Here is a 21463-nt window from a genome sequence, read left to right as displayed (position 1 = left end):
AAGAATCAATAATTAGAAAACACCCAGGAACTCTAGATAGAAGAACCTATACTCGGGCACTGAGAGAACCTTCTGGCGACCTTAAATAGGTGGATTTTCGCGCCAAAACGCGCTAGATGACGTCACAGGATGTGCGCCAGAATATGCGCCAGCATCTGCACGTTTTGGACGACAGCGTTAATACGCTGCGCGAAAACGCCAGCGTCATGCTGGCGTCTAACGGCCGCATGGCCTCTTCTGGGCGCCGCCATCTTGGACGCGCCGAGGACGCCTTACACACACACACTTTCACACTTTGAAAAAGACCTTTGTGTGTGTATATATATATATCTAGATATATATACACACACACAGTATATACACAACACACACATAGGGGGTTATTTATCAAGGTCCGAATTTATCTCAGTATTTCTAATATCCAACTTCAAGCAACTCTGAATTCCCAAACGGATCTTATTAATGAAGAAAAAAGCCAGAAAAAATAGGGTCGGGCAAAACTCTGAAATTGTTTGCAGTGTTGCGCAAAAACTAAGATTTTTTCGGAGTTTTTTGCTCCTAATCCCTGAAATCATCGGTACAGACATCAGCGCCGACACTAGAACCTTCCTCACTGACTTATACAGGACCTCGAGAGCCTTTAGATGCCGGGGTTTCGGATTCTGAGTTTTTAGACCATCGGACTTCAATAAATCTCAAATAATTCATAGTTGGTTTTTTTTGCTCAGGAAACTACGAATTATTCGAGGTTTAGATATTCTGAGCTTGATAAATAACCCCCATACAATATACATATATACAGGGTCGGCCTGGGAAAAAACCCGGTGGGTTTAAATGTCTTAAGGTCTCTATGGCAACAATATAAGGCCCAGAAACAGAGGACAGCAGCAAATTGTGTAATTGCTGCCAATGCACACCTACAAGAAATGCTGCAAGAAACCTCACACAGAATGCACTGAAATGGGAACTGGTAATTACTCGCTATGCTGGAGGCTCATTCAGCGTGTTAGAATGAAGGAATATTCTACAATGTTTTCAAATACCCAGTCTTCTGTTACGGCTGTGTCATTACTGGGTAGAGGTAAGAAGCAACTTATGCATAGTAAATAAATATTGCATGGGAGGAAGATGCATAAACGATGCAGATCTGCATTTAGCTGGAGCAATCCTCAGCCGTGCTAGGAGCTAAACCTGCCTAGAGATGAAATAGCTACTATTGGTGATACTTTTCTTCCCAATTACAGATGTTCCAAGATGTACAGAAAGTGTTCTCATTCCCCATTATTAAAGGGCTGCTATAGCTGCACGAGTTCTCTCTGAGTTGTGCTTGGCAAAGGAAAAGGTTAAACCCTTAAACAAGGTTCTGGTGAGGCTTTGTATTGCTAGAACATGAAGAACATCAAGACAACTGGACGTTTTTGGCTTAAAACACAGACGGTATTTATCTTTATGTTCACATTTCAATTTAGGCCTCTACAGATGCGCCGTGCTGTGTTCTATGGCCACAGTCAGGATACTAGTAACAGACCTTTAGTCCTTGCTTGGACCTTGGGTGCTTGTTTTTCTGGCTTTTTATGCCCCAAACCACACTTGGTCATCATCATGGCTTACACAGATACCGGGACATTTCTATCTCTTTAGACTTGAGGAACAGAATTTCCACTAGAAGCAACGCAAATAGTTCTTCATGGTGAGGGTGTTAAAGGAGAACTAAACCCCCCCCAACAAAAGCCCTAAGGGGGCAGTATCAGTAGTGCAGTAAGCGCAATGGCGCTCTCTGCACTAGCGGAGCTGAATTTCCAGGTTAAAACTCAGAAGTTCGGCTCTTAAAGTTATAAGAGGCGGCTTTTTGCCGCCCCTTGTAACTGGCCGCTCGCTGCCGCCTGAGGCAAGGGTCTCACCTTGCCTCATGGCAAAAGCGGCCCTGTTTGTTGTTGGAAGTGAAGTCCTCTTCCAGTTTTTTGCTAGTAGACTTCTGCTGGCCAATAGTATTTGGATGGTTAGTCTTTTTGAGTTATTGTATGAAGTGGCCTAATAAGGCCATTTCAGGCCAAAATACATAGGATACGCCTGTGATTTCTTCTATAAGCTGATTGACTTTATTCCAATATGTTTGTACAACGGGACAAGCCCACCACGTGTATCAGGGTACCAACTTCTCGTTGACATCTCCAGCAGATGTTTGATACACTGGGAAAGGCTTTATGTATTCTCTAAGGGGTCATATACCATCGGTACATTATTTTTGTAGTTAGCTCATGATGATGATATTCCCTAGTCGAAGCACACAAAAATTAGACGGAAATGCGAATTTTTTTTAATTCTAATTTTCACTTCGACCTTTGATAAATCTGCCCCTTAGTGACATAATTTGTGTTACATGACCCACTGAATCTTGTGGGTTTGTTGTAAAATATAAAGATATCAGAATTATCCTTTGAGTTCCATGACCTGTATAATAGGCTTCCAGCCAAAGCTTGCTTTCTGTAAGTTAATGCACAGGTACAAAGCTGTCCTGCACCCCATTTATTGAATGGTTTTAATTGAATAATACATTTATATTCTTTCAGCATACTAATGCTGAATGTCAGATACTGCTTTATGTTCATCATTGGGGCAGATAAGGCAAATGGATTACATTGTACCTGGTTTTAATGACACCTTGTGAACTTCTTTGCGTGTGAGCTCCATATATCCTATACTGTATATACATTTACATTGATTAATCAGAGAACGGTCTACTTCTCAACACCCATCAGTAATTAAATCCGGAAACTGTCACTTAGTAAAGATCATTCTTATCAATATCTTATCTTTTATTTCCCGTCTCTCTCTCTATTAGTTTTATTACTGGTTTTCATTGCTGAGATATTATTTTCTTGTGTAAAAACACAAGAGGAAAGCTCAGTGTGAGCACTATTTGGGAATGTTTTCTTGTGTCGTATCTGCTCCTGCCTATACAAAACCAGCATTATTCATACATGATAAGTCAGGATAATTGCAGCTTAGATGCTATTTCTGGAGGAGATCTCAACATGCATCTTTCTTTTATTAAGTAAGGTAGTTTTGTAAATCAGTTTCGTTTTTTCTAAGGCTGGATTGTATTAGAAGGAGGAAAAAGGGAAAAAGAAGATGGACATAACACCAACACTGTCAACTGCTGATAAAGTATATAGTATCATAGTAAGTTAGGTTGAAAAAAGACAAACGTCCATCAAGTTCAACCTTGTAACTCTATTTTAACCTGCCTAACTGCTAGTTGATCCAAAGGAAGGCAAAAAAAACCCCATTTGAAGCCTCTCCTCAGAGGGGGAAAAATCCTTCCTGACTCCAAAATGGAAATCGGACCAGTCCTTTGCATCATTGGATGGATATTGGATGTCCTTTGCATCATCATGGATATCATTGCATTATTGTCAGGATTGGTCAAAGATAAATGTGCAAAGGTCTACTAAGTTCAAATTCTCAACCAACTCAACTCATCCACTTCTGACCAAGTCAGTAATCTACTTTTCCAGTTGATACATGATTTTGATAATGATCCAGAATGCCAAAGAAGAATGACCTGGGACCACACCAGCCTATGGATGCAGTCTGAACCTCTGTCTAGGTGGGAAATATTTAATCAGGCCAGTAAAACCCACCCCCCTCATCTGGTGACATCACTTCTCAAATAGATATTTACATTATGCACATACTGTACAACTATCCTTCCCTTCAACCTTTTTTGTGACCATATTGTTAACAGGAGTCCACTATGAAGAGGGGTTATCTGGTAATCTAATTACCTTCCTTGTAGGGAGAAAACATGAAAGAAAACATAGATTATTTTGAAAAGTATGTTCAACTCAAGACCTATTCATTGAACTCATGTTGAACAGATGGGTATACTGTGGACAAACACCTGGAACTGCTTGATGTGCCATTAGCTTAAAGGGGACCCGACACCCAAAAAAATTATTCAAAATCCTATTTTATCACATTACTCGAGCAAAATTAACTTTAACTTTAATTACACTATATAAATTATTTGAATCTTGTTTCCTTCAGTCTGGGAATTCATAATTATAACAAGCAGGCAGGAGCCATTTTGTGGACACTGTTATTAAGACAAGTCTTGTATCATCTCAGAATCTTGTTTGTGCACTAGAATGGGGGACCTGATGTCCATCCCCATGTCCTGGCTACACAATTAAATGGTAAAGAGAACGGGGGAAAGTGGGAGAGCAGTGACATCTAGGAAGTGCTGAATGGAAAGTGAAAGTAATTGTCTGCCCCGCCTTTATACCTAAGGCATAGAGGAGGGGCAGACAATATTTGACTGACAGTTGAGATTTTTAAATGAACTTACAACAGCTATGAATGCTTTCATGTTTAATTGGATTTCATGGATTTCATGTTTAATGTGAAAAGGACTTTTATTATACAGATTTTTGTATCTGGGTGACAGGTCCACTTTAATAACTACTACTACTATTATTCCATGAATTCAACAACTTTTCTACCATCTTCTACCACAAATGAATGAAGGACAGCAACCCGTCCAAAACTAAGGAGGACACAGAGAAGTAAATCAGCCCTGGAACCAGTTTATGTCCACCAGACCTTTGTTGAAGGCTCCCTTGGATATTAAGAAGGCTACAGAAATTACAAAATTGTTGTATCAGCCATAGTTCCAATATTATATAGAAAAGCCAATAAATGTTCACTCCCATATCTCACAAAGCTTGAATTCTCACCTTTAAGCCGAGGCCCCACAGCCTCTGCTCCAGGCCCTGAATTTTATATTTCCTTAGAGGATAAGTAAACCTTAAAAAATTGAATGTAAAATTGTTGAGGGTGATATTCTAAGCACTTTTGCAATGTACATTCATTATTTTTTTTATTTTTTTTTTATTCCAAGATATTAAATGGGGGGGGACTGTGCAGTGGCCTTTTGTTCTTCCTTCTTTAAAGGATTGCTCTAATCATATTACAAATAACAGAAGAGGCTGGCTCAAGCCTGGACCACACCAAGTAGAGGAGCAGGAGTCAGATAATATAATAAAAGTATAAACTTACATTTTATTTTCCATAATTAAAAAACAAGGCCTGACGTGTTTCTGTCTACCAATGACATAGGCTCAAGTGTCCTTGGTAGACACCAAAACGTGTCAAGCCTTGGTTTTTAATTATGGAAAATAAAATGTAAGTTTATACTTTTGTTATCTGACTCCGGCTCTTCTACTTGCTGTGGTCCAGGCTTGTTCCAGCCTCTTCTGCTGTTTGCCGGTCTCTGCTGAAGGTCTGGGGTGTGTGCAACCGGACAAACCATATACAGTGGTAAGCTCTTTAATGTAACCTATGTACCTCATACACTGGTTCCTTATTTCCATATTACAAATAAAACCTATTTTCTAAAACAACCAAAGATGTCAATCCCAACCCAAAGTGCTCTGCCTGTGGCCTACCGCACCCCTGGCCCTGCCCCTGTTCTTCCCATGTCCCACTCCCTGCAGTGCTCCCTGTTCCACTGCTTCCAATGTCTCAGCACTAAATCCAGTTCAAGATCCAGCTGAATCCAAGTCTTTTTAAAAAAGCGATTCACCTTTAACTTAACTTTTAGCATGTTATGGAATGGCCAATTCTAGGTAACTTTTCAATTGGTCTTCATTATTTATTTTGTATAATTCTTTAATTATTTGCCTTTTTCGTCTGACTTTTTCCAGCTTTCAAATGGGGGTCACTGACCCCAGGTAAAAAAACAAATGCTCTGTAAGGCTACAGATGTATTGTTTATAAATTTTATATTTAGGAATACCCAAAGGCACAAATTACTAAAAAAGTATATCAATGGTTTATTTGCATGAAGCAGGATTTTACATATGAGCTGTTTCATGCAATATATTTTTATAGAGACCTACATTGTTTGTGGGTATAGTTTTTCTTTAAAGGAGTTGTTCACCTTTAAACTAACTTTTAGAATGATACAGAATGGCTTATTCTAAGTATCTTTCCAATTGGCCGTTTTTTTCTTTTTTATATTTTCAGAATTATTTGCCTTCTTCTTCTTGACTCTTTCCAGTTTTCAAATGGGGATCACTGACCCCATCTAAAAAACAAATGCTCTGTAGATCTACAAATGTATGGTTATTGCTACTTTTTTATTACTCACCTTCCTATTCAGACCCTCTCCTATTCATATTCCAGTCTCTTATTCAAATCAGTGCATGGTTGCTAGGGTAATTTGGACTCTAGCAACCAGATTGCTAAAATTGCAAACAGGAGAGCTGCTGAATAAAAAGCTAAATAACTAAAAAACTACAAATAATAAAAAATGAAAACAAATTGCAAATTGTCTCAGAATATCACTCACTACATTATACTAAAATTTAACTCAAAGGTAAACAACTTCTTTAAGCAGGATTTGGATTTGGTCAAATCCAAGAGCCTGGCCAAACTGATTCCAGATCCCACAAAAGCTAAAAAAAAAATGCTCCACTCGTGCTGCACAGGCATGCCAATTTTTGTATGGGATTTGATTTGATTACTGGGTTCAGATACAGTCCAAGATTTGACCAGATCCAAAAGGAAGGATTCTGGCCAAATCCCAAATACAGTAGTAGGGTTTGGTGCATCCCAGTAAAATATGGAGCCTGAATTCAGGGAATTGAATTAACCCTAGCAGTTGCAAGGTGGCAATTTGCCCGACTGCAGCCATTGCCGCGGAACACCATTGATTTTGCCAGTGATGAAACAAACACATGCTGCTGAATTATTATCAACATCATTGACTTACTATAACACAGCCGCTAACCATATTCCTGATATATTCACTAAGACATCATTATTATCAGGTTGTGCTTTCTATAAGCAGCTCCTATAATCTTATAAGCTTTCATGATTACTTGCATTACATTAAGTATAGTAGTACCGATATAACAACCATTGGTATTAAAGGGATACTGTCATGGCAAAAAAAAATTTTTTTCAAAATGAATCAGTTAATAGTGCTGCTCCAGCAGAATTCTGCACTGAAATCCATTTCCCAATCTGACATGGGGCTAGACATATTGTCAATTTCCCAGCTGCCCCCAGTCATGTGACTTGTGCTCTAATAAAATTGAATCACTCTTTATTGCTATGCTGCAAGTTGAAGTGATATCACCCCCCCTCCCTTCCCCCCCCCCCCAGCAGTCAAACAACAGAACAATGGGAAGGTAACCAGATAACAGTTCCCTAACACAAGATAACAGCTGCCTGGTAGATCTAAGAACAGCACTCAATAGTAAATACCCATGTCCCACTGAGACACATTCAGTTACATTGAGAAGGAAAAACAGCAGCCTGCCAGAAAGCATTTCTCTCCTAAAGTGCAGGCACAAGTCACATGACCAGGGGCAGCTGGGAAATTGACAAAATGTCTAGCCCCATGTCAGATTTCAAAATTGAATATAAAAAAATCTGTTTGCTCTTTTGAGAAATGGATTTCAGTGCAGAATTCTGCTGGAGTAGCACTATTAACTGATTCATTTTGGAAAAAAAATTTTTTCCCATGACAGTATCCCTTTAACTTTCAGTCGCCAGCTGACAGCCCCCCATCCAAAACATAAAAGCATCAAGATATGGAACGTGATGCTCTGAATATGGTCGGTGCCTTTACGAGTAAATTCAGGCTCTGGAAACAAAAGGAAAGTGAAGCTAAAATTGCATTTGCTACTGAGCTCCATAAATCATGTGTCCAGTAAGAGGAGCTTTCAATTTCTTTTGTATTTCGGTTTAAATTGCCCATATTTCATAATGTCATGGAACTGCCGCAATAAAGTTTAACTAAAAGACCTTGGAGGCCCATCTCCATTGACCTGACTAATGTGCAGCTGATCAGGGATTGCGAAATCGGTGAAATCGTTTCTATTAGATATTTGAACACAAACAGAAAACCCAGGTGGCATGAGACAGAACCACCTATTTATCACCCAAGATTACGCAGACGCTTTCTGCAGCAATAAAAGAAATCCAATCAGAAAGACCATGGATCCCGCAAAAGTTTTCAGCAATTCAGGAGCCGTAATGCAATTACTTTCTATTTGAGCTAGGACAGTCAAAACATATCACTGAATGGTTTCAATGATTAGATTATAAGAGTCACAATGATGAGATTATAGGAGTCACTTATGAATGCAATGCACTGTTCAAAGTGCAATTTTGCTATTTTTTTATACCCATAATAAGTCTTTTTTCCCCACTGGTGTAACAATTGATATGTTGCAGTCTGTAAGGAAGCAATAATCAGATTTTTTTTCAGTTCAAGTTCCCCTTCTGGAGTCCATAACAAGGTTACAGATATGGGAACATGGGTTTAGCAGTATTCAGGCAAGTGTAACTAGAAGAGCAAATACATTTTCAACCCAGATTTCACCTTAATTGACCTTCACCCTGGGTTTGTCATGCTAGTCATGCTCCAGCTGATATTCTTATAAGGCTATTGTCATACAGTCCATGGTGTTTTTATTTGCTAAGTTCAGATATGACAATTACTCATACAGTGTCAATATGTTTTCATGATGGCAACAGACTGACATGTAACTAGAAGAACATATACATTTTTGCCCCAAATCTCACATTAATTGGCCTTCATGTTGGAATTTCTGGTGTATCTAGAAGACCAAGGGGCCCTCTCCACCAGAGCTCCTTCAAAAGCTAAAGTCACACCTGGAGCAGAACATTTCACATGTAACATTAGCTTCAGGACTCTTAAGGCATTTTTCTAACTACTTTCCTTTGGTAGCATTCTAGCCAACATTTTGGCATTTTCTAGCCAACATCCAGGCTTTAGCCGAAGTAAAAGAGAGATGAAGAAATTCCAGGTTTTTGAATGTTGGATACCTCTATCACTGGCATTAATATGTTGCAAAAATTAAGAGTTACTGTCATTATAGGGGAAGAAGGAACGACTGATTCATTTGTACCAGATTACAACTCTTCATACCGACAGTCCACTCTACACCATATAGTACATACACAGAACAACTGCAACAGAAAGAATCTGAAGATACCTTCCATGGCATGGATGAAGCATATCTATACCTGATTGTTGTTACCAGTTTATGAGGCTTGTGGTTGGATCATCATATAAAAGGATGTTTGTCCCATTGTGGAAACCAGACAGTTTGTTAAATTGTCAGATCCTGTCTTGAGCTGTCTTCAGCCGACAATCATATCACATGGGGGCCTGCGGAGAGTAGTTAGTTGCCGGTTATGGCCATAGCCCAATATACTGTATGGGTCCAGAAAAAGAGTCTCCTTGATTGATACAGGCTTATCCAGATATTAATTCAGCTTGGCAGAAAATGTCCTGAGGACCACATTGGGTTATGGAAGTGGTCACCAACCAAAGGACTCCATGAGATATGATCATTGGCTCAAGGGGCTAAAGATTAGATGTGCCAATTTGGCCAATAATCTGAGCTCCAAAATAGGGCAAAGATCCATGTCTTTGATTAACTAATAATTTGAACCTACATAATTCTTACACTGGCATAAATTGTTAAAAGGAGCTTATAATGGCAACCCAAACTGTGACTCTACCAGTGCCCATATCCACATCCAGAAACCATACTTGCAACCAGTAAAAAATCTTATGGTAACCCAAGAATGCAATAATCTTTCAATGTTCAGGCATCTGGTCAGAGTCCTTTACATAAAGCTACATGTATAAAATATATTGCACATAAACTAGAAAAAGCAATTCTTATCTGCTCCTGCAGTTTTATGCTTCTGTTATGTTTGATTTCCTTCCACTACGGTCAAGGTATTTATTCCTTAAGGCTTGCGAAAAGCACGCCTTAGCTGTACACCTGATTTGAAATGCTCTGTTGCTTTACCTTTAACAGAACTGGCTAAATTGCTTCCACGTTTAGATCTGTAACTTCTTCGGAGAGATATACATCTGTTCAACTGCCTGGAAAATTCCAACATTGTCTAACTGCCGCGTGTGCATTGTTCTCACATCTTAGATTGAAGGACCTGTAATAGCTTTTGGTTCTTAAATAGCTTGCTGTAGCACATAGAGAATTTCAATGGCTCTAGTTAATGCCATGCTGGGTTCTGATTCTGATCCACCAGTTCATTTGTGCCTGGTACTATAACTCGTTTCATGCCAATAAAACAGCAGTTTGGTCGTCTGATATATTTTAGCCCAATTCATTCATAATAACAATTTTTTTTAACAAAAAATCCTAATACTAAAATAAATCGAAAAAATACTTCGACTATCGAAGTATCAAATTCGATGGTTGAATTTCGAAGTTTATTTAACTTCGAAATTCGACCCTTAGTAAATGTGCCCCTTAGTTGGTCCATTTTTCAGCAGCATCTCTGGACTATTAGCAACTATTGTATCAATTCTAACAGCTGCCTGCAATGAAACCCAGAGTTCTGCTCAGCAGGGACAAAGATAAGAAATGTATCAACGAAATGTTTCAATTTAGAACAGTTTACTGGGTTGGCGACCCCCTGCCAGAACTGCTTTAGAAGATGAAAAATGACACTTTACACTTTAATATGAGAAAAACGGTGACACATAGAAAATAGAAAGTAATTGGAAGAAGTTGTTATTTCTGGTGATCTATCTGAAAACAACCAGTTGTTTGAAGGTGAACCACCCCTTTAAGACTCTGATGGCTCTGAAAATAACTGGTGGGATATAAAAAAAGGAAAAGAAAAATCGCATGAAGGCATCAACCCTTTATTCTGGGAATGCAATAATATCTGAAATTCTAACAAGCCAATTGCTATGAACCAAACCTGGTCTAGCAGCCAAAGCTTTTCCATTGTCCTCAGAGGGGCCATAATGCTTTCCCATTTATGTGTAGTTATTTTTGTTTGTTTGCCTGTTTCTGCCTCTCTAATAATGGCTTTGTCTGTATGATAATGCTTTTGCTATTATCTCTTCTTCCTTTCACCTGAGCAATCACAATATGTAATAACAGTACATGGCTAAACGTTAGCATTTCACACCAGAGGCCTTCACCCCCCCCCCCAAAATGCCATTAAATTGTCCTTTCATTGCAAATGCTACAATGGAAGCCTCTGTCATTTCCCAACGTCTGCCGCATATTTGTCAGAAAGGGATGCACAGCCTGACATTTAGGCTCCTGAATTAACTAGAAAGCACAAACCCAAACAAAATGTCAGCTTCCTGCAAGCAATCTCTATCTGCCTCGTCCTTTGGGAACGGATAGGATTACAGAGTGGGGCTCGATAACCAGCTGAATCACATCAGCAAAAAAAAACCAAAAAAAAACACAAAATCTTGATGGTCGGCATCGAAAAACACCGGCACTTCTTTTATGGAAATGACGTTCGTCATTTCCTTACATAACACAATGTGCCTTTGATTTCCCAAAGCTGAGAATAAAATGCGTATCATTTGGCCCATTATGCGCGCCGGCAGATCACTCCGTTTGCTGTTGACAATCTGCACTGCTGCAATCAGGTGAGACAAAGTCCAAACTGCCGGATTGTTATGCGCCCCTCGCTAGGGACGGAGAAGGGAATCGAGGTCTAATCACAGGACCTTCCCGAATGTGGAGATTGGGTTACTTTCTGAAAGATTGTAGCACAGTGCTACGCAATATGTTGGCGCTATATAAATACATGTTAATAATAATAATAATAATTGCAGATTCTAATTTAACTGAATCCACCCTATTTAGATGGTAAGCTTATGAGCAGGGACATCCAGTCCTGTGTTTATTCTATAATTGATAAGGGCTTAGGGTCAGTCTACACGAGCAGATTCATGGAGATTAGTCGCCCCAGCGACAAATCGCCTCTTCTTCGGGGCAACTATCTCCCCGAACTGACTTCCCCTTGCCCTCCGCCGGCTAAAATGAAAATCGCCTGCGGCAATTCACTTCATTTTCTGAAGTCGCCCGAAGTGGCCTCACGAGCCTTCAAGTGCCTTCCCCCAGTCAATTTTTATTTTAGGCTGTTCAAAATGTCACTAGTATAGAATCTATGTTTATACATTCCATTTCAATCTAGGGGAAAGCTGCTTTGTTCCCAGAGTGGCAGAAGAGTTAAAAGATAAGAGTCATCCAAAAAGAAACAATGAGGGGGATACAGGACAGGAGCAGGAGAGGGGGAGAGGTGCAGAAATATATATTACAATATTATAGATATTTCTATTTATACAGATATATAAAGTGAGGCAGAGGGTTATTAGAGACAGAGGGGCAAATTCACTAACCTCCGGAAATTCACCAGTGACAGCTTCGCTTACATCGCCAGACTTCGCCACGCGAAAATTTGCCAGGACAACACTAATTCACTAAAATGCAAAGTTGCGTCCAGGGCACCAAACAATGGCGAAGTTTTGATAGCGTTAATTCAGCAAGCAAAGCAAAGTAGCGCTAGCGTTGGCTAATTTGCATATGGCTGGAAGTTACATTTCAATGGATGTATATGTTGCAGCAAATACATGACATTAAACAAGTCCAGGGAACCTTCATAAAATAAAATAAAGTTGTTATATTGCCCTACACATGAGCCTACTATATAGTTTATGTGTCATATGTTAGGAAATGTAGGGGGGAAGTCGGAAGCCTGTCATCCTGAAAAACTGAAAAACTGAAAAGTCACCAGCGTTTTTTGGGACTGGGAAAATTTTCAAATTTTTTTTTGAGGAAGTCCTATCTACTCTATTGCACTTCAACTGATCTGAGGTGGCGAAGGCAAGTCTGGCGCAAGAGGTAACGTTCATTAAAATCCTCATCTTAGTGAATTTGCATAGTTACGTCCATTCGCCAGAGCGAAAATTCGGCTGCCGTTAGAGTGCGACGTAGCCTCATTAGGTTTTAGTTCTAATAAGGGTGCAGAAAATCTGCAAAATGTACTACAGGTATGGGACCTGTTATCCAAATGCTTGGGACTTGGGTTTTCACAGATTACATATTTTTCTGTAATCTGGATCTTCATACCTTAAATCTACTAAAAAAAGCCATGTAAACATTAATAAACCCAATAGGCTGGTTTTGCTTCCAATAAGGATTAATTATATATTAGTTTGGATTAATTACAAATTACTGTTTTTATTATTACAGAGAAAAGGTAAATCATTTTCAAAGATTTGGATTATTTGGATAAATGGGAGACAGCCTTTCTGTAATTTGGAGCTTTCTGGATAAGGGGTTTCCGGATAACGGATCCCATACCTGCAAGCTATGGTTCCTGCTGATTGTTTGCTTTGAGTTACTGCATGTTGACCAGTATGTTTCTAGGTTATGGCAAATGGAAGGATCTGTCTTACTATTTTACTTCTATACATACAGTAAATGCTAATTTTCCAAACAAATGCAAACTGCAAGATTTCAATGCAATTTTCCATGTTTTATCCCCCACAATCCAGCTGTTCCAACTCCTATGATCTGCATCAAATTAACACCTGCAGTTTTTGAAAAGTTTCCTAAGTTTAATCAATGGCTCTGCCCCCTAGAGGTAAGATACATTTACTGTCAGGTCCAGGCTAGTGGTAGTTCCAGCCTTGTCTCTAAGCTTGCAATTTATTTGTAGCAGAGCGCATTGGTGCTCACTGCCAGCATGTATGAACGCAAGTACTTGTGAATAGCATCAATGCATTGTGCATTTTTCTTTGCGTTCATAAATGAGCCCAATATCCACTATGGAGTATAGTTCTTTCATTTTTATCTGCTGATTTGGAAGCAGTTTACTAAGTTGTTTTACCCAGCAATCATTTCATCACATCACTAAATACCTTAAGGAGGACTGAGTCATTGCAAATCTGCTGCACTTTCCTTTGTTTGACATGAGATCACTTGATATTCAGTGCTGAAACTGCTTAATGCGCTCTTTCAAAAGGTTCTGTTACTTACGCTTATAATATTCCTCCGTGTTCTACTTAAGAACATAGCGCTGACCGCAGCAGAACGTCAATTAAAACTTGGTGACAGGGAGACTAACGGCACTGAAATGTAATGGCTTTCATATGGAAACTCGTGCTGCCCGATTCATATTCTTCATATTTCTAGGCTGTCAATAGTAGAAGCTTTAAGGGGTACTGGATGTACTTTGGGTTGGAAGGTTCATCTGATGGGAATTAGCACAGCATTTAGGTGGATATAGGTGGGGCCACCAGGATACCAGAAGATCTCCAAGGCTTCAGAGGGACCTCTACTTTACTAAGCCAATTGACCTACATTCCCTGTGAATCCTTAGGATCTGCTCCCTTGCCCTAACAGTTTCAAGGCTAGACCTTCTGTCCAGTTACAGTGTGCTATCCGTCTGAGCATGACCACCATGAAAGCTATAGATGGGGCTTCTGAAAACAGATATAGGTGGGGCCATCATCATACCAGGAGATCTCCAAGGCTTCAGAGGGTCCTCTACTTTGCTAAGTCAGGTGACATAAATCCCATGCAAATCCTTAGTATCTGCTCCCTTACCTTAGGTCACCTTAAGAATATCAAAGTTGGACCTTCTGTCCAGTTACAGTGTGCTATCCTTCTGAGCATGACCACCATAAAACATATAGAGGTGGCTTCTGAAAACAGATAAAGGTGGGGTCAGAAGCATACCAGGAGATCTCAAAGGCTTCAGATGGCCCTCTACTTTGCTAAACCAGTTGACATTAATCCCTTGCAAATCCTTCGTATCTGCTCCCATACCTTAGGTCACCTTAAGAGTTTCAAAGCTGGACCTTCTGTCCAGTTACAGTGTGCTTCTGAGCATGGCCACAACACGAGAGATTAAATGGGGCTTCTGAAAATAGACATTGGTGGGACCACCAGGATACCAGAAGATCTCCAAGGTTTCAGAGGGCCCTCTACTTTGCTAAGCCAGTAGACATAAATCCCATGCAAATCCTTAGTATCTGCTCCCTTACCCTAGGTCACCTTAAGAGTTTCAAAGGTAGACCTTCTGTCCAGTTACAGTGTGCTATAATTCTGAGCATGGCCACCACATAAGAGATTGAATAGGGCTTCTGAAAATAGATATAGATGTGGCCACCAGGAAACCAGGAGATCTCCAATGTTTCAGAGGGCTTTATCCTTACCCACCATAAGAAACGTAATTGGAGAAGATTTATTGGAGATTATTGGCTATGCTAAACAGTATTAATATCAGTATTTTCTCTTAGGAGGATTCATTTGGAACAACAGCTTCTGCAGTCTGTGCTCTTCTTACTCTTCTTTTTCCCTTGAGTTAAAATCATCCATGATTATCCACAGTTAATGAGCAAAATCATTTTAGGGCTCCCTCAACCCTCAAGACCATCAACAAAATAATCCATTGAAAGTAGTGCCGGCACTGTCCTAAGCACACCCTTTGCCTATCCCGTTTTACACAATGCACAATACAGCACATGTGTTGATTGGGTGGAGAGGAACCTGCTCGGGTAGAGGAACGGTACCCACCTTTCAGTTCCACTTCTGGATATTGCAAGAGGTGTGTGATGGTGGTAAAAAGGCTTACAAATAAAATGGGAGAAAACTAAATTTTTTCTGTGTAGGTGCCAAAGAAATGCCCCTGAAACTGCAGCCCTGGGCACAGGTCCTTGAGTATATTGAAAATATGGCCCTGATTTTAGGTGGACATTTACAGCTACTGCAAAAAGCAATACAATTTTTTGTATTTCAAGCAAATTTATAGGAGCATGGGCTTCTCTAGAGCAAGAAGAGCACATTATAAGAAATTGCTCAATGCATTAGTTTATTCTATACATATAAATTACTAATCCAATTCCACATTAAAGTATTAAAGTATTAAGTGTTCTTTACAGCAACATTCAAACTGAAAGAGACCCCTTCCCCCATAGCTGATTTGAGCGGAGTTTGATGTGAGATGTTCGAACATATTAAATCCATCATAATAACACAGAACTGGAGCCCCCCGTAAGGTTACCATGAAGGATTGTCCAAGGGAAAGTAGGCTTTTGAAAGAAAAGAACGGTTAGAGCTGATGACTGTATTGGGTTTAGAGAGCTTCAGAGCAAAAGAGGATTTTAAAGCAAAGTCTCTGGCTCTCGGCTTCATCTTAACTGTGTCTGATTTCTTCAGACAGCACATTCCCAGCAGGCTGTTCGTTTAATTACCAGTTTTACCATCTTAATTAAAGGTAGTTTCGTTCTCTCTTGCCATAAAAGTGTCTTAGAAAACCATAAAATACAGAGTGAAACTGGATGTTTCTATCTATGTTCTGTAATCAAATGTAGTTTAACCTGCGAAATTCACGCAATGCCTTACATTCACACAGCTCTTCTGGCAGCCTCACCTATAGGAATTTATACTGATCAGTGGTCTTAAATCCCCAGCTATTGCTAATTCGACAGCTGGAGAGACACGACAACTAAAGAAGCACAACAACCAAAGAGACACAACAACTAGAGGGACACAAAAACCAAAGAAGTACAACAACTAGAAAGGTCCAACAACTAGAGAGGTACAAAACAACTAGCGAGACACACAACAACTAGAGGCACAAAGACTTGAGAAGCAAAACAACTATAGAAATACAGCAACTACAAAGGCACAACAACTAGAAAAAGACACAACAATTAAAGAGGCACAACAACTAGATAGGCACAAAGACCTGAGAAGCAAAACAACTAGAGAAACACAACTAGAGAGGCACAACAACTAGTGAGACACACAACAACTAGAGAGGCACAAAGATTGAGAAGCAAAACAACTAGAGAAACACAACAAATAGATAGGCACAACAACTAGAGAGGCACAAAGACTTGAGAAGCAAAACAACTAGAGAAACACAACTAGAGAGGCACAACAACTAGACAGGCACAACAACTAGAGAGGCAAAACAACTAGAGAAACACAACACATAGATAGGCACAACACCTAGAGAGGCACAAAGTCTTGAGAAGCAAAACAACTAGAGAAACACAACTAGACAGGCACAACAACTAGAGAGGCACAACAACTAGTGAGACACACAACAACGAGAGAGTCACAACAGCTAGAGAGGCACAAAGACTTGAGAAGCAAAACAACTAGAGAAACACAACAACTAGAGAAACACAACAACTAGAGAGGCACAACAACTAGAGAGGCACAAGGACTTGAGAAGCAAAAGCACTAGAGAAATACAACCACAAGAGAGGCACAGCACTAGAAATGCACAACAACTATAAAAGTACAAAAACCAGAGAGATGCAACAGCTAACGTGGCACAACAACAAAAATAGCACAACAACCAGAGAGAAAAAACAGCAAAAGGTACAACAACTAGAGAAGCACAACAGCTAGAGAGAGAGGGAGACAATAACTAGGGGGCGCAATAACTAGAGAGACACAACGGCTAAAGTGACACAACAACTAGAAAATCAAAGCCGTCTACTTCTGACTCTTTTTAGCTTCCAAATGGGGGTCACTGACCCAATCTTAAAAAACAAATACTCTGTAAAGCTACTTGTGTATTGTTATTGCTACTTTTTATTACTCCTCTTTCTATTCAGGCCTCTCCTATTCATATTCCAGTCTCTTATTGTATCTCAGTGTATGGTTGGTAGGGCAATTTGGACCATAGCAACCAGATTGCTAAAATTGCAAACTGAAGGGCTGCTGAACAAAAAGATAAATTATTGAAAAAAACAAATAAAAAATGAAAACCAATTGCAATATCACTCTCTACATCATACTAAAAGTTATCTCAACAGTAAAGAACCCCATTAAAGCTTCCATTGGGTTCTGAACTGACGGTGAGTGGGGACGGTACAATGAAGAGGGAATAAGTAATCTCATGAGTGACTAATTACAATGTGATATCACTGGCTACCACCAATGAATCAGAGAACAGCAGCAGAAACATATTCTTCATGGCATGACATATCAAGTAAATAGGAGTCGTTTATTTAGCGAGAATGATTTACTTTGTCTGCGGCTTTATGTGAATAATATATGTTTGGGGGCTACCTACAATTTTAGGGTGCCCTGTTCATTACTGAAAGTACCGCAAGTAGTGATGGGCGAATACTTTTGCCACGGGGAAAAAAATTCTCAAAACTGTGGCAAAAATTTGCCGGTGAAAAATCTTGGGTGTCTAAATTGAAGTGCGTCAAAATAATTTTGACGCTCATTGACTTCAATGCGTTTTGCGAATTTTTCACAAAACGCATTGGTCAATGGGCGTCAAAATTATTTTTTCAAATTTAGACGGCCGCGTCAATTTTTATACGCGCACCTAGTTTTTTCCAAATGCATTAAAAGTCAATGGGCGTCCAAATAATTTTGACGCGCAATGATTTTTTTCGCCCATCATGAACCGCAAGTGTCAGCATCTGTATCAACATAAAGCCTCTAAAATTAGGAACAAATGCCAAAAACAAAAGACAGCACTGAAGCCGTAAAACCCGGCGTTGTACATCAGCCTGCCCAGGGCAGCAGAGCTTGCACTTCATTCGACAGCACCTAACCTGCTCAGTATAATGGGCAAGTTCCCATGTAGAGAAGGGACCAGCCACAAACACTTTCACACAACTCATTCATTTATTATTAACGTCAGTCATAATCATAAATCACCTGCTGTAGAACCTCTTTCTTATGCATTCCAGCCTCTTTGCTAACATGTGCTCTTCATTAGTGATGGGCGAATAAATTCACTAGGTACGAATTTGCGTTTTCGTCACCTGCCAATAAATTCGCAAAACTGCCGTGAAAAATTCACTGGCATCAAAATATTTTGGACGCGTGGTGGAAAAGTTGCTTGTGTCAAAGCAGTTGCATCTCAACATTATTCGGACACCCATTGACTTTAACACTGGCTTCAAAATTGTCGTGCGCGTCAGAATTGATGGCAGAATTTTTCGCCGTTTCGTGAATTTCATGGTAAATTTGAGAATTTTTCGGCGAAACGGGACAAATTCCCCCATCACTACTCTTCAGTGCTTAGTAGTGATGGGCGAATTTGTGAAAATTCGCAAAACGGCGCCGGCGTCTTGTTTTTGATGCCGGCGCCCGTTTTTTTGACGGCGTCGGCCGTTTATGAGGCCAGCGGGCATTTTTTACGCCAGCGTCCGTTTTTTTCGACGCGGCGAAATTTTTTTTTGACGCCGGCGAATCTTAAAGGGGGGAATTTTCGCTGGCGTTTCGCAAATTTATTCGCTGCCGGCGAATCACGCAAATTCGCCGCAAATTCGCGCCTGGCGAATAAATTCGCCCATCACTAGTGCTTAGTCATATGAAACTGAGACTATTGTACACAAGAGGTTCTGCAGCAGCTGCAATGGTAAGCCATTACTGGTTCAGACTAATGGAAAATGAGAAGAAATAAAAGTGTAACTCCCAGCAGCGCCGGGAGTTGTAGCAGAAGAACAAGAGGCACTTGGACAGCTCCCTGGAGAACTCCAGTGGATCCAGGGCAGGAGCTCATTTAATGCAAAGTTCGTGAATTTTTTCGGCGAAACGGAACAAATTCGCCCATCTTTAACCGCAAGCGTCAGCATCTGTATGGATCAACATAAAGTCTCTAAAATCAGGAAAAATTGACAAAAACAAAAGACCACACTGTAGCCGTAAAAAAGGGCAGCAGAGCTTGCACTTCATTAGCCAGCTCCTAACCTGCTCAGTATAATGGGCACGTTCCCATGTAGAGAAGGGACCAGCCACAAACACTTTCACACAACTCATTCATTTATTATTAACGTCAGTCTATGGGAGACTCCTGACATATCCAATGCAGGGTGTGATATATGGACGGAACCAAAAGTGTAGAAATAGCTCTGTATCTATCAATCTATATCATCCCCCCTCCCCCATCACATAATCATAAATCACCTGCTGCAGAACCTCTTTCTTATGCATTCCAGCCCCTTTGCTAACAAGTGCTCTTCGCCGGCGAAAAATTCCCAGGCGTCAAAAAATTTTTTGGACGCGCATCGGAAAAGTTGCTTGCATCAAAACCGTTGAACATGAACATTATTCGGACGCCCATTAACTTTAACGCTGGCGTCAAAATTGACGCGAGCATAAGAGTCGATGTCAGAATTTTTCGCAGTTTTGTGTTAAATTTGCAGATTTTGCAGTGAAACGGGACAAATTCCCCCATCACTTCTCTTCAGTGCTTAGTCATATGATACTGAGACTATTTTACACAAGAAGTTCTGCAGCAGCTGCAGTGGAAAGTCATTACTTTGGGTCAGACTAATGGAAAATGAGGAGGGATAAAAGTGTAACTCCCAGCAGTGCCGGGAGTTGTAGCAGAAGAACAAGGGGCAGAGGCGGTTCAGCAGTTGGACAGCTCCCGGGGCAGGTGTGAGTCACTTACCATCTTCCTTTTCATCGAAAACCGGTCTCTTGGCCGAAGTGTTGGCTCCCATCCTTTTCCTCCACTTATTCCAGTGAAACATTTGGGCAGAGGTCGAGATCTCATTCCCTGTCCCGTGGTAACCCGAGAGGGAGAACCGCCGGTGCCTTTAGCCCACACCCCGCACAGCGGAGGCAGATTCGCTCTTCTTTACGGGCGATTCCCTCGTAACTGCTCGGCTCACATCACTGTAGTATGAGGGTCGGGCGCAGAGCAGGGCAGTTGCGTGTGAGGCAGCGGCTGCTGCATGTGGTGCCCGGCGCTGTCTGTCTGGAGCGGAGATATCGTACAACTCTGGATGCGCTGCCGGCTGTACGGCATTTAATACTCAATCCTGACCGAGGCGTGTTTGCGCCACCTTCCGGCGCGATGAGGAATTGCAGCCTCTACTCGCTCTCTCCTCTGTGCGCTTTTTAAAGGGAAATATCTGGTTTATTTCATTATAACAGGGACATAACTACAGAGGAAGCAGACCCAACTGCATCAGTGCAGGGAGACAGGGCAGATTCAGGGAGATTTAGCAGCTCGGCGACTAATTGACTCTTCTTCGGGCGACAATCTCCCCAATCAGTAATGTAACTAGAGGCCGGGGGCTGGCCCTAGTGCGGAACGCGCAGCCGGGCCCCTTGCCAGGCCAGGACTGGGAGTCAAAATACAGTAGGCCCTGCAATTCCAAGTACTCAGAGGCCGAAACAGACCCCTACCAGCGCAAACAGCCCCCAACCAGCCCACTCTATGGTAACGTTCTATGGAACCATACAGCACCCCCTGCTCCCCCGGTAGTTCTGCCACTGTCCCCGATCTGCCTTCCCCCTGCTTTTCGCCTGCTATAATGAGAAAACGCCAGCACCAATGCACTCGCGGTGCTTCGATTTCCGAAGTCGCCCGAAGTTTGGAAAATGAGGCGCCGTGTGTGCTTTAGCACAGGCGACTTTTCATTATAGTGGACGGGAAGACACGCAAAGGCAGTTCGGGCTGCAACATGCAACCCCCCACGTGCGAGCATGATCTCAAGCACCTGACCACTGGGGAGCTTTGAGTCTCCAGTGATCCTTAGGATGGCGGTGAGCAGCAGGGTCGGACTGGGCCGGCGGGACACCGGCGAAAAACCCGGTGGCCCCAGCCCTCATGGGCACCCACCAGA

At 41.0% G+C, this 21463-nt stretch overlaps 1 protein-coding gene across 1 annotated transcript in view; it reads right to left on the bottom strand.

Annotated features, from left to right (window-relative positions):
• stk32c.S (serine/threonine kinase 32C S homeolog) overlaps positions 1-20609 on the bottom strand; it is a 144685-nt gene extending 124076 nt beyond the window's left edge. Inside the window, exon 1 of the mRNA XM_041570885.1 lies at positions 20281-20609. Within this exon, the coding sequence (XP_041426819.1) occupies positions 20281-20362 (82 nt within the window). The 5' untranslated portion in view covers positions 20363-20609. The remainder of the gene's footprint in view (positions 1-20280) is intronic.
• Between the last annotated feature and the right edge of the window lie 854 nt (positions 20610-21463).

This window comes from Xenopus laevis, chromosome 7S, assembly GCF_017654675.1.
Source record: "Xenopus laevis strain J_2021 chromosome 7S, Xenopus_laevis_v10.1, whole genome shotgun sequence".
NCBI classification, from domain to species: Eukaryota; Metazoa; Chordata; class Amphibia; order Anura; family Pipidae; genus Xenopus; species Xenopus laevis.
The sequence above is the reverse complement of the archived record's forward strand: the minus strand, read 5'-3'. Positions and strand labels throughout refer to the sequence as shown.